This window comes from Aethina tumida, chromosome 3 (genome assembly GCF_024364675.1).
Source record: "Aethina tumida isolate Nest 87 chromosome 3, icAetTumi1.1, whole genome shotgun sequence".
Classification (NCBI taxonomy): domain Eukaryota; kingdom Metazoa; phylum Arthropoda; class Insecta; order Coleoptera; family Nitidulidae; genus Aethina; species Aethina tumida.
The window spans coordinates 3,830,170-3,846,269 of record NC_065437.1 but is presented as its reverse complement, the minus strand read 5'-3'; the positions used below and the strand labels follow the sequence as shown (position 1 = coordinate 3,846,269).

Sequence of the window (16,100 nt, the reverse complement as noted above, 5' to 3'; positions counted from 1 at the left end):
CACCCAGAGCATAAAATAACTGGAAAAAGCTCAAAATGAATTTATTGCTTTGATTGATTATACAAAGATTGTGTATAGCATATCACGTATCCATTTTTTACATTAAAGTTCAGGTATGTGTAACCCAAGAATAGGTAAATTAGTTTCGTTCGATTATGTTGTAATTAAGCCGTTCCTAACTTAATTGTTAACGTCAATTTAAAGGGCATTGCAAAAAATCAATAAACTAATGTTAAGGCTCCAATAAAAATTAATTATACTTTATAGAACACTACAAAGAAACTGAAGACGTTGTGATTGGAATGAAGAAGGAGACAAGACGAAGGAAAGGTAAGTTGAATTCAGTTTATTTGACTTAGATAACATTAACACACTAAAACTAATAAACAATAGGAGAAAATAACTTAAACATTATTTATTTAAGATTAACTTTAACATGTGTTCTATTTGCTTTAAGTACAATTTGGTGCTTAACATCTCAGATTAGTAACCTAAACAAATAATTCAATTTATTTTTAAATTAAAAAACCTATTAACTATTTTTTTTATATTAAGTGCATTAAAAAATAGACTTAATTAATTAATTATTGGGAAGGTTAATTTTTAATTATTGTTAGCATTTAAAAAACGCAGATAGGAAAGGCACAGTTTTCATTAAGGTTTTAAACGTTTTTTATTTGCATTATTTTAATGAAAATGCAGTAAAATATATGTACATATTAAAAAACTTTATTAACAATAAAATAATAATAAAAATTTTTATATACATATGTTGTAAAATTATATATATATATATATATATATATATATATATATATATATATATATATATATATATATATATATGAATGCTTTAAAGATTGGAATGGTTGTAAAATATATATACATCTATATATAATATAATCAAATTTAAAGTTGTCTAAAAATAATTATCACAAAAAAATGCATATATAATATAAGATAAAAATTAAAAGATTAGACACATCTAATTTTTTAATTAATCATGGAGATTACAATAGATTATATGATTTAAAATAATAATTTGGTAAAAGTTCATATTTTATTACATACATTAGTGTATAATCTATTCCTATATTTCAATAAGTGTAAAATTATAGAAAATCATACTTTGAAGATTGTAATGGCTGTAAAATATATATCTATACATTATCAAATATATTATTTATAAATAATTATTATAATATACCACTGGCATATATGTAAGATAACCTATTAAAATACCACCAATAATGATTAGAAATACATTCATTTATAAATTAATTATTAAGATTACAGAGGATTATGTGATATGGGATAAATAAAGTTCATATTTTATTAGATGCATTATTGTTAAACTGCCATATTTAGATAATATATTGAAGGGATATTACGAGATATTAATGTCTTAATTAAATTTAAAAAAATCATCGATATCTAATCACAATTAATAAATTCGTTATCAAAGTGCAAGATGTTTAAATAAATAATAAAAAAATTATCTAAATCTCAAAATATTAATAAAATTTTATAAATAAAAAAATAGTATATTAATGCCTATTATTATTATATAGCAATAACATAATGTTAAAAAAATGTGTGATAAATAAATAATATTAAAGAAATCAAAACAAAAAATTTAAATATATATAAAAAATATTAAATTAAACAAAATAAAATAAAAAACATAATATTAAATTAAAAAAATAAATATGAATTTTTTAATTAAAATAAAAAAATAATTAAATATAAAATAAAATATAATTTAATATAAATTTAAATCAAATTATTATACAGTATTCTTTTCTTAGAAATGGTTAAAAACTTTTAATAACCTTTAATAATTTAACTACCATTTTAGTTTAACAATAAAATAAAACATAATTAATTAATTAATTATTTTTTATTAAAACTCAATAAACAATAAAGTGAATTAAATTTCAATTATTTATGTAAAATAAGGAGTTACTTGATTAATTAAATAAATATCTTTAAAATCAAAATAAAATAAAATAAAATCAAGGAAAATAAAATAAAATGAAATAAAATTAAATGAAATAAAGTAAAATTGAGATAGAATAAAATTAAACTAAAAACAGTGAAATAAATATTAAAATTAATTCAAATAAAGAAATATAATAAAAAATATTAATAAAATTATATTACATTTAAATATTCTTTTTTTAGAAATAATTAGAAATTTTTAATACCCTTTAATAATTTAAATTTACTTAATATTTAACTACAATTTTAATTTAACAATAAAATAAAATATAATTACATTAAAAACTCCAATAAAATGTACTAAATTTTAATTATTTAACTAAAATAGTTGCTTGATTAATTAAATAAGTGTAGTTTAAAATTAAAATAATAATTTTATTATATAGCAATAACATAATATTAAAAATGTGTGTTAAGTAAATAATATTAAAGAAACCAAAATAAAATAGTCACATATATAAAAAACATTAAATTAAACAAAATGAAAAAAAAGTAATTATTCAAAAAAAAAATAATAATAAAAAACATTAATATTAAATCCAATTAAAAAATAAATTTGAATTATTTAATTAAAATAAAATAATTAAATAAAATATAATTTAATGAAATCAAATAAAATGAAATAAAATAAAATAAAATGAAATAATTTTAAATAAATGAAATGAAATAAAATGAAATATAATGAAATAACATGAAATAAAATGAAATCAAATAAAATGAAATAAAATAAAATAAAATGAAATAATTTTAAATAAATAAGAATGAAATAAAATAAAAAACAATGAAATAAATATTAAAATTAATTCAAACAAATTAGATTATTGAACTAAAATTAAAAAAATAAAATAATATAATTTCATATAAACGTTATTAATATTATTCAGGAATGATTAAAAATTCTTTAATTTGAATTGTATGGCTAAAAATCATAATAAATCAAATTAAAAAGAAATAAATTTATAGAATTTAACCAATAAAAAATGAAATGAATGATATTAAAGTTAAATAAACATTAAAATAATAATAATAATAGATGGAGTTATTTATACAAAATAAAATAATTACAAATCATTAAATATCAAATTATTAAATATAAATTTGAAGTATTTGTTAAAAATAAAATAATAAAATATTTATTAAAATAAAATTAATTTAACTTGTATTAAATACTATTGAAAACTAATTAAATACATAAAATTGGTTATATTATATAATTATAACTTTTTTATAAATTAAAATAGTATTAAAAAGAAATTAAAAAATACTTTGAATCGTTTAATTGAAACATTAAAATTTGAAAGAATAAAAAAATGTATATTAAACACAAATTAAAAGTTGTTATTAAATTTTCAATAATTATATTTTTCAGTTTGTTATAGAAATAAAATTAAATAAAATTATTTATAAAATTTATATTGTAAATGAAATAATTACTATGAATAAATTCTTCATAAAAAATTCATTAGAATTATTTGGCTAATATAAGAAATGGCTTAATAAATTAATTTTAATTTAAATCAAATATTTCCCACATATATATATATATCCCACATATATACATATATATATATATATATATATATATGAAAAAAAAAAAATAGAAAATATCTTTAAAAAATTCTATTATTAATATTATAAGTAATAATTAATATATACATATATTTTAGAATAAAGTAATTTTTTTTTTAATTAAATAATTTATATATATGTATATATGTATATATATATATATATATATATATATATGAAAAAAAAATAGAAAATATCTTTAAAAAATTCTATTATTAATATTATAAGCAATAATTAATATATACATACACATATACATATACATATACATGCATTTTAGAATAAAGTAATTTTTTTTTTAATTAAATAATTTAAATTTAGTATTCACTAAATTTTTTGATTGGGTAAAAACCCCGTAAAAAAGCTTTTAATTTGTATTAGTTATTAATGGAGTTAAGTAGGTTCGCGTATTTTCCAATTAATTCTAATTGCAAGCCACCAAAAATTCCAAGACAAGCCGGACAAGAAGAGATAAACAGAATGATGACACCGTGTGTGTGTGTGTGTGTACCTGGTGCACGGCGCTGATTAAGTTCATCACAGTGCCGGGCATCGTGTTCACCTTATATAACTGTTTCGCGATACTAAACTTGAATCATTCAGTTCCACCGCTGACCGACATTCAAATCTCCCATAGCTTCGACGATTCAGATTCAATTTGACACTGTCCATCGTCGTCGCGATTTCCATCATAAGTAAACGGCTCGTTCCCACTTGCCCAGTGAATTTATTATTAACTGGACTGTTTGTGTTGTTGTGATTTTATTCGGCTTGTTGATTTCGGTTGTTTGGTTTTGGCTACTGGGACAAAATGACTAAGGACTTGGCAGGTTCGTACAAAAATTCATTTGATTTTTTCAACATATTATATCAAAAATTCAATTTTTTCTTTAATTAAATGGTGTTTAAGTAGCTATACAAAAATATTGTTTTTTTTATTACTGTTCACTTATTGTTTTAAAAGTGATTCTCAATTAAAAAAGTGATTTGCAATAAAATTCTTTTTTTTTTTAATTTTACTTACATTAATTTATATCCTTTTATTTTAATTTAATTAAGTTTAGCAATAAGTGACACCAGAAATTTATTACGCATTGTATAAAAATATATAATAATAAATAATTATTAATAACTGAAAATTAAATTAAAAATTCAAAATATTCTCAGTATTTTTTTTTTAATTTTGAAAAACTTTGATTGAATTGATTAACAAATTATAAATAAATTAAAAATTTCCCATATTTCTTCATATTTTTATTTTATTTAGTCTATAGAATATAGATAAAATATACATTTTTAAATTATTAAATTATTAGTGGAACAGCATAATAATTAAAACAACTATTATTAATTTAAAAATCAAAATTGTTTCTATCAATTTGAATTGATCACTAAATTATATACAATTATATACAAAAATTAAAATTTTTATTTTACTAAACACACATTTTTATTTTAATTTACTAAACTAAAGTATAGTAACTAAATTTGGCAATAGACTATAGATAAAATATATAAATTTAAATTATTAATTGCTTAAAAATATAAATATAGAAAATAATACATTTTATTTATAAAATTTATTGTTATATAATATTTAAAACAATTTTTCTTTTAATTTAGGAAAAATTAAATTGATCTCCAAATTATATAAAAAAAATTTTTTAATTTTATAGTTGTTAAAACTGTCCCAATAAACCTTTTTTTATTTTACTTAAATCATATTTTTATTTTAATTTAACTAAACTTTGCAATAGACTATAGATAAAGTATATATATTTTTAAATTATTTATTGCTTAAAACTATAAATATAAAGAATAATATATTTTTTTTCTACTAAATAAACTTCAAAATTATTTCTGTCAATTTTTTTTATAATAAAAGAAATAAAAATTGAATGGTAATTAAAAAAGTAATTCCCAAAAAGATGAAGTGATATTATTTATTTTACTTAATAGACATTTTAATTTTAATTTAAGTAAATTTAACAATAGACTATAGATAAAATATATATTTTTAAATTATTAATTGCTTAAAAATATATATGTATAAAGTAATATATTTTATTTTCAAAATTTATTGTTGTATAATATTTAAAACAATTATTACTAAATAAACTTCAAAATTATTTCTGTCAATTTTTTTTTATAAAAAAGAAATAAAAATTGGATGATAATTAAAAAAATAATTCCCAAAAAGAAGGAGAAATTTTTTTTATTTTACTTAATAGACATTTTAATTTTAATTTAAGTAAATTTAACAATATACTATAGATAAAATATATATTTTTAAATTATTAATTACTTAAAAATATATATGTATAGAGTAATATATTTTATTTTTAAAATTTACTGTTGTATAATATTTAAAACAATTATTACTAAATAATATTCAAAATTATTTTTGTCATTTTTTTTATAAAAAACAAATAAAATTTTTTAATTGGATGGTAATTAAAAAAAAATCTCAAAAAACAACAAATTTTTTTGATTATTTTACTTAATACACATTTTAAATTAACTAAATTTAACAATAGACTATAGACAAAATATATATTTTTAAATTATTAATTGCTTAAAAATATAAATATATAGAGTAATATATTTTATTTCTAAAATGTACTGTTGTGTAATATTTAAAACAATTCTTTGTAATTAAAATTCAAAATTATTTCTGTCAACTTTTTTTAATTTAAGAAAAATTTAGTTCAGTTTATCTCTAAATTATATAAAAAAAACAATTTTTTTAATTGGATAGTGATTAAAGCAGTAAGGTCCAATAGTAATCCATACTTTTTATTTATATTTATTTATTATTTATATTATTTTTTATTTTTATTATATTACTTAATTCACATTTTAATTTTCATTTAACAAAATATAGCAACAGACTATAGATGGAATATACATTTTTAAATTATTAATTGCTTAAAAATATATAATAAAATAATTAATTTCCAAAATTTACTGTTAGTGAAACTGTATGTATATTTAAAACAATTATTAGTAATTAAAAATTCAAAATTATTTCATTTTTTTTTAATTAAAAAAAAAACAATTGAAATAATATTCAAATTATTTAAAAAAATTAAAATTATTTATTTGGGTGATGATTAAAAAAGTAATTCTCAATAGAACTCCACTTTTTTATTTTATCTAATACATATTATAATTTTAATTTAGATAAAATATATAATATTACGTATTTTGCTTTAAAAATTTGCTGTTATTGGAATTGTTTAATATTTAAAACAATTATTAGTAACTAAAAATTCAAAATTATTTGTCTTTTTTTTTAATTTAGGTTAGGTTAGGTTAGGTTGGGTTAGGTTACGTTATATTAGATTAGGTTAGAATAGGTTAGGTTAGGTTAGGTTACAAAAATTCGATTGAATTGAATATTTAATAAAAATAAAAAATATTTTTAATTTTTTTTTAATTATTGTATTTTTAATGTACCAACAATAAAACGTGACCCATCATAAAAATAAAGTATATTTTATTATATATAATATAAAATATTTAATATATAATATTATAATTAAATAATTAACTGTTTAAATTAAATAATATTCGCTGTTATTAAAAAAAATCTTACTTAATAAAGTTCCTAAATCCGTCAATATTTATAATATTATTTCATAGAATTATGTAACAACAAAATATTTAAGAAGTATATGAATTCAACAAATTATAATGTGGAGCTAAAAATAAGATGCCTCACCTCGTGGATTTTTAAAAAATGTACATATATAAAAATATTTTAATAAATATCAAGCACTTAAAATAAATTTATGTAAAAACCTGTTAAGCTTTGGTGAACGTAAGCTATTTCTAAAAATACAATTTTTCAAATTTCATATTGCATAAATATTTTACACTGCAACAATTAGACGAGAAAATTAACAATTCTTTTTCATAGATAAATGAGTTACAAACATTCCTAAATAATCAGATTAAAATATTAAATTGAACTACGTAACAATTAAAAAATGTGTTATTTTAATGGTACTTGAACTTCTCTAGATATAATTAAAAAATATTGTTATATTTTTAATATTTTCAACAGTTTGAGTATTAATAGTGCATAATTGTTTGTGATATTTCTGTTTTATTTGGCATTTTAAATGCTATATATAATTTTAAATTGAAGAAACTACTAAGTAAAATTGTTACTGTGTGCAGCCAATTTGTTGAAAGTTATGTAAATAGGCTTTATTAATTCTAAGGACCATTGTGCTGACCGTCAACATAACCTAATAGTATTGCATGAATGTCAAGAATACTCACGTTCATTTCATATTCGTGTGTGAATTTGCATGCGATTATTTAAGGAAATGCAAACGCACAAAACAAATTAGTATTGTCCATTAAATGTGTATTATTTCATAAAATTTCATAAAGTTGTTGTGAACAAACTGAATAAACGGTTTTTCCAAGAGAAAGTCGAGAACTTAAGCCAGTTGTTCACAATAGCATGAAACTTAATTAAAAATGCCACAAACATTTTATTTTAATGGAAATTCGAAACGTTTGTTTTTGATGTAAAAGTGGAGCATTTATTTATTTGAACAGGAGCAATTAATCTCGTTTATCACAAGTGGATTAAATTTGTTAGATTTGTAAATAAAAATGAGATATTGAAACAGAAGCAGCTGATAATGTGATTCGAGATAAATAACATAATTGTAGTGTCCTCGTACTAGTATGATAATTTGTCATCATGTAATAATTAGTGTTTGCAATCTAAATGTTTCAACGTAAAACAAAATACATAGTGATAAAATTTATAACGTTATATTTTAAATGGGACTTATTTAAAATGTGGTATAAATTAATCTTATTTGATTATACTTAACATCGTAAGTAAAGTAATCTAAAATTATTTAATTATTTGTTTTGAGATTACGTAATTAATATGATATATAATTAATTATATTATAATTTTTTATCTAGTTTTTATACATATTAAAATAATAATAATATAAAATAAATTAAAGTTTTTATCCAGTTAATCAAACTTTTTTATTATTATTATTATTATTAAAACTTTAAATTATTTAAATAATAATTTTTTTTAATTTTCTATTTAAGAAATTTAAAATACTAAAACTGTTTTTAGTGTCTTTTTAATTTAATTTAAAATATTTTTTCAACAATAATTTTACCTCGTATATTTCCTAATTTATTGTTGAAAACTGAACTTTTATTTTGTGTATTTAAAAATCTTAAATTATATATTATTTCGTTTTTTTATTATATATATATATATATTAATTATTTTAAAATTTTAATAAAACAATTTATTTTTTATGCTTTTAAATATCAGAATTTTTTCAAAAAATAATATAATAATAACCAAATTAATTAATTTATAATGTGGTATAAATTAATATAAAATCACCGTAATCAATAAAAATAAAATTGTAATTTAAAATTAAGTTTCTATACAAAGAAAATGTTAAAAATATATTTTAATTAAATTAATTTATTTATATTTTTAAATAATCAAAATTATATTAATTGATTGATTTTTTAATATTTTATAATAATTTTACTACATATATTTCATATGAAAATTAAGTTTCTAAACATATAAAAATGATTAAAAATTCATAACTGTTGTTACCAACTAAACAAAATTATATTACTTTATCTTTACTTTTCCCTCAGAAACTAATTATTGTAATTATGTAAAAACACGAATATCTAATAACAATGTAAGTATTTTTAATTATTATTGATAAATATACCTTAGTTCTTTTAGTTTCTATTCAATAAAATTTAAAATATTTTGTATTTATTTAAATCATATATATATATATATATGTATATATATTTATATGTTAAATAAGGTTTATCAGATTTTATAACGTTTTAAAACTAATCTTATTTACTGTCCCTTCAGTAAAAATGCAAAATGCAGTTTAAATTAATCTAATCTAGTTAATTCCATCAACGTCATTTCTATTTGGATCATGTAATTAATTTCGATTAAAGTTGTATAGTACTTAATTTTAATTTTTTTTATTTTTATTCAATTTTAATTATTATTATTTAATCTTTAATTTAAAATATTTTTTAATTTTTTAAGTCTTTTTTTTTCATAAATTTTTCTTAATGTATTTTATATATATATATATATATATATATATATATAAATTATATATAATTAATTATTAATTATTAAGTATTAAGTTTTGTTCATAATGTATTTCAATTTTTCAAAAAAAAAGAAAATATTTATTTTATACTTCATAATTTATTATTATAACATTTATAATTTTTAAATTTTAAAATTATTTATTTGAGAGAATGAAACATCATTTTAAAGAATTTATGACATTTGACAAATTTAATTTAAAATTTTTAGTATTTTTGATCGTTTAGTTTAGTTTACAGTTTTTACATATTTTTAAAATATATATTTAAATCAATATTATTATAATTTTGATGACATTATTATAAAATTTATAATATTTAAATTTAGATATTAATTCTATAAAAAATAAAAAATCATTTAATAAATGAATATCATAAAATTTTTTAGAGATTTTTTGATATTTGACAAATTTCAATAAAAATATATTTTATAATTATGTTTATTTAGTTTAGTTTTGTTCAAAATGTATTTAAATTTAAGAAAAAAAAGGAAAATAAATGTTTTATACTTTTAAATTTTTCAAATTTGATATTATTTACTTTAAAAAATGAAAATTTATTTAGTAAATGTCATACAATTTTATGTAAATAAAATATTTTATTATTTTATTTTATTTATTTTATAATATTTTAATTAATATACATTTAAATTTTTCAAATTTGATATTATTTACATTAAAAAATGAAAATTTATTTAGTAAATGTCATAAAATTTTATTTAAATAAAATATTTTATAATTTTATTTTATTTATTTTATAATATTCTAATTAATATTTTTAATGATATTATTGTAACATTCTTCATTTTTAACTTTTTTATTTTAAAGAATGAAAAATCATTTTATAAATTATATTTTTAGTAATTTTATGACATTTGACAAATTCAATTTGTATAATTTTGATAGTTTCGTTTATAATTTATTGTTTTTTAATTTATTTTATTCTTAATTTAATATTTTTTTTATATTTTATAAATTATATTTAATATTTTTTAATTTATAATTTTCTTATTTTAATATTATTTCTTCAAAGGATTATTTTATAAAAGCTATTTTTAGAAATTTTACAAATAAAATTTAAAATATTTTATAATTTTTAAAGGTTTGTTTATTAAATTTACTCATAATTTTTATATATTTATATATTGTATACACATATTTATATATTTTATTTATGTACTTTAAGGAATGAAAGGACATTATATAAAAGCTATTATTAGAAATGTTTTGTTTTATTTGTTATTTAATATTGTTGACTTTTCCTTAGAGATTAATTATTGTTATTATGTGAATAAATATATTAAATACCTATAAATTTTAAAATAAATATTGTCGATAATCAATCTTACGTAAGTGCTAAATTTTATAAATGTTTATAATACAGGAAATTTATGTCATTTAAAAAATCCTTTCTTTGTGACAAACATATTTTCACAGCATAGAAATCAATCAAATCAAAACCAACTCCTAAAAATATTAACATTACAAATTGAATTTTTGATGAATCAAAAAAGTGACCCAATTATGTTTATAAAATATGCAAATGCAGCTTATTAACGAAGAAATTGCTCCACATAATTTTCAACAATAAATAACATCAAACAGGTGAAAACTAATAAGAACAAATCACCACAATTAATGTTATTCATGATCAACGAGGCATGTAATAAGATCATTTAAAAGCAGCCTGTCCACTAATTGAATTAGCACCACATTAATATTGATATGGTTTTTAATTTTGTTATTGTGGCACAACAATAAACTGCGTAAATGCGGAAGGATGAGACGTGTCACTTTTATTTTTTCGTCCTTAATGTTTTTTTATGTGTTGTCGCAGCTCTTTAAATATTTTGCCCACCGTGGGATAATGAGGCTGAAATGTTCATTTTGCTCATTCACATTAGGAACAAACGAATAATTTTGCATTAGTTAAAACAATATGTTTCCTTATTGTCCTCAGATTAAATATTTAATTGATGACTCGAGAAAAATTCAGAACACCGATTCAAAACTGATATAATGAAATAATTAAATATTAAAAAAAAAACGTGGAGCTTCCTAGATTGTCACTAAGGTCGAGGTTTGCCAACGTAAAATTTATGTGAGAACACTATTGCCAAGGTTAATTATGTTGTACACATGCCCGCTCCGGCAATATTTTAATAATTTATTCAATCTTTAAATATATTTAGATTAGCCGGTGGCACGGTAAAAGTGCGAGAGCCGTGTTGCATTGAACAATCACATCATGACAAATTTTTAGGCAGAATCGAATTAACCTGATTCGCGTGAAATTTAATTTCGATTCGTTTGTTGATTTATTCGTAATTAACGTGGTAAATGTATGCAGAATAGGTTTTTATTTATTTTTTATAATGAATAGGGTAATTTAAATGATATATTTAACATTGAACTTTCCTCCAAATGCAGAACGTGGTAATTAGGGGGACCGAGGAATTGGCAAATCAAAATTAATTGCACAAATTATAATAATTTGATAATTTATATATTGGTTAGTTATTTTAAACAATTTAGTGTTTGTGTTGTTTATGCGAATGGTGTAATTATAGGCCTATATTTGTGTATTATAATTTTATACCAAATATTGAATATCCAAGGTATTCTATATGTAGTTTTAATTAAAATTTAAAAAAATTAATTGTTCAAATTAAGGTAATTTTAAAAATGTTCTAGTTTATTTCAACATCTTCTGCCTTCTATTTATGGAACTTGAAATTTTATTTCATATTTTACATTTTTAATTTTTTGTCATTAACTTTTTTAAAACTGGTTAATGTCACATTTAAAGAATAGATTTTTTGTAAGTTTATTTCAATTTATCCATTTATCCAAGTTAATTAAATTAAATTTAAATTAATTTAATTTCTTAATTTTTGTTATTTAATTATTTTTTTTTAATAAATAATTCTGATATTATTAATGACCAAATTTATTTTTGAAATTTCTTCTTTTACAAGACCAATAAGATATTTTTAATATTTTATTAGTTTATGATTTAATAGTGGTATATATTTTTTAATATTTTACATTATTAAATTTTAATTAATTTTAATGGTTTCGTTGTTTGTTGCACATTTTTATTTTAAATTCACAAAAACAAATCAAAATAATTTTTCTAAACTATTTTTGATAAATTTCAAAGTTCTTGAATTAATTAAATCTCTAATTTTTTTTAACTAATTTTAGTAAATATATATACATATTTTTTCTTGTTTTTATATTTTTTATATATTTTATATTTTCTATATTTTTTATATTTTCTATATTTTATAAATTTTTTATATATTTTATATTTTTTATATTTGTATATTTTTTATTTTTTATATATTTTTTTATATTTTTTATATTTTTTATATTTTTTATATTTTTTATATTTTTTATATTTTTTATATTTTTTATATTTTTTATATTTTTAATATTTTTAATATTTTTAATATTTTTAATATTTTTAATATTTTTAATATTTTTTATATTTTTTATATTTTTATATTTTTATATTTTTTATTTTTTATATGTTTTTTTATATTTTTTATATTTTTTATAGTTTTTATAATTTTTATATTTTATATATTTTTTAAATTTTTTATATATTTTATATTTTTTATATTTTTAAATTTTTATATATTTTTTTATATTTTCTATATTTTCTGTATTTTTTATAGATTTTATATTTTTTATATTTTCTATACTTTTTAAATTTTTAATTTTTTTATATATTTTATATTTTTTATATTTTCTATACTCTTTATATTTATTTTAATGATTTATAAGAATTTAATTAATTTAATTATTAACATTTTCAACTATTAGAAAAAAACATACTAATTTAAACATTTTATATTTTTCACAATTAACAAATATGAATTATTATTTCAATATTTTTAAATCAATGTCATACTGATGATATCATTTTCTTATAATTTTTTAATCTTTTAATTATTGTAAATTAAATAACACTTACATATACTAATTTTTGACTTTTTTATATTTTCCACATTTTTATATTTAAATTTTGAATAATTTATAAGATATATTTAATATCTTGTTTTATATTTATTATAATTTAATAATATATTCATTTTTACTAATATTAACTTGACTAATAATATTTTTAATAATATTTACATTTTATAATTTTATAATATATACATTTTTATTTTAAATTTAACAATTTTAAAACTGTTGAGTATTATTTAGTATTATTAATTCTTTATTATCTTAAACATTTTATATTTTTCACAATTATTTTTTCAAAATTTTTAAACCAGTATTTCATTTTGATATTTTTAATATTTAAAAAAATAAATATTCAACCCAAATTTAATCCAACCCAAAAATTTTTTGTTTTAAAATTTTTGAATAATTAAAATTTTTAATGTTTTTAACTGTTGTTGTTTAAAGTCTTATTTTTATTCAATTTAAGTTTAGATATTTTATATTATTTTTTTTTTTTCAATTAAATTAATTTTTAATAAATTATAATATATATTTGTTGTTGATTTTACATTTAATTTTTAACATTCACAAAATATTTAATTTTTGTAAATTATTTTGAGATCTTTTAAAACTTTTAAATCATTTAAATAAATAATGTAATTTTTAATATTTTAAATTAATATTAATGTAAAAGAAATTCTCTTTAATTGTTTAAGATTATATAAAAATGAAATATTTAACCAATTTTTATGACTTGTTATATATTTTTTTAATTTCTTATATTTATTTTTTTAATAATTTATAAGATATATTCAATATTTCAAGATATGTGTTGTTATATTTTATTTTATACTTAATATTATTAAAAATGTTTTAAATTTTTACATTATTATTTGTCAAATATTTAGTTTCTGTATATTTTTGAAAATATTTTATATTTTGATGGTTATATATTGATTTGACATATATTATACGAAATTTTACTTTTTTCAATTTTATCAATATTAATTTTCAATCATTCAAAATTGTTTTATTTATTGATTTTTTGAACATTTAGTTTAAATATTATGCTTTTCAATTTAATTTAAAAGACTTCTAATACTTAACAATTATTACATTTTCTATATTTTTAAATTAATTTTTGAAAATTATGTTTGATTTAATACTTTTAAATTGACATTTTTTATGTTTATAACTTTTCTACTTGCTTTATATTTTCCTTATTTTATTATTTAATAATTTGTTTTTTTATAATTTTCCATTATTATACTATTTAGAACTGACATTATTACACTTAATTTTAAAAATTTTGTCTACAATTTTAATTAACACTTCATTAATAAATTTTTGATTTTTATCACTGAGCAAATTTTTTATTTATTTCAGACTCCAACGCCGGAAGCATATTGGGCTTAAACGAGATAACCGACAGTCCAAAAATATGGAAAGCCATAATCGCCGAATTCCTAGGCACCCTTCTTCTAGTTTACGTCGGTTGCGGATCGTGTTTGAACGTAGCAAATGAGAAACCCACCTACGTCCAAATCGCCCTTACATTCGGCCTGACAGTTGCGACATTAGTTCAGGTACGTAGTTTTTTAACAATCTTCATTTTAATGCGTTGCGTGGGCGTATTAGACAAATAGAAACGTACGTCAAATAGATATTTGTTTACGTGTACGGAAGATTAATTGTGGCTAACCGACTGAAGATTAGTAATTGCTGCTGATTTTAATCTTTTGATTCTTGTTTACATCGCTTGAGATCACTGACGTTGGTAATTTGTTGTTGTTATGTAACATAATTTAAGAAAACGTGATACCTTTGATACAAAAAAACTAGTCAAGAATATTAATTAATTTTTGAGTAGTTACAATAAATTTGCCTATTTGTAAGAATTAATTAATTATGTTTAATCTTGACTAATTGTCAGGAAAATTAAATTAGCTCTAGCCTAACAACAAATGTTTTGTAACGAAAGCAGAAATTTCATATCCATTAAAAAAATGATGGTTAATATCTCCATATAATTAAAACCTTATAATTTAGAAATTAACGATTATCTGAGTGGATTAATTTTCACTCTTTCGCATTATGATTCATGAAAGCGTGACAATCAGATTATAATTAATGTAGGAGATCATTAGATTAAAATGCATGCATGGGGAATGTGCATTTAAGTAATGCACTAATAAAAATAATGACAGCCTGATATAATGTTATTTGATACTTATCTTGTAATTTCATTTGTTGCATTTCGTAATTGAAGTGTGTTGCAAATTAATCACATTTTTCTATTGGTTTCCTGCATATTTAATGAATTTAATATTTTTCATGCTGGTTATCAAATTGTTGACATTTTTTAATTTTTATGTTTTTTTAATATTCAATTTATGATAACAATATAATTGT

At 17.2% G+C, this 16,100-nt stretch overlaps 1 protein-coding gene across 2 annotated transcripts in view; it reads left to right on the top strand.

Annotated features, from left to right (window-relative positions):
* Positions 1 to 16,100, top strand: part of LOC109601182 (aquaporin AQPAe.a) — an 84,504-nt gene that overhangs the window by 7,622 nt on the left and 60,782 nt on the right. Inside the window, exons 2-3 of one of the 2 annotated variants that reach the window (XM_020017404.2) lie at positions 268 to 330; positions 15,075 to 15,274. In XM_020017404.2, coding sequence (XP_019872963.2) covers positions 268 to 330; positions 15,075 to 15,274 — 263 coding nt within the window. Of the gene's footprint in view, positions 1 to 267; positions 331 to 4,159; positions 4,401 to 15,074; positions 15,275 to 16,100 lie in introns of those variants that run through there. The other variant, XM_049965596.1, reaches the window with a different exon arrangement.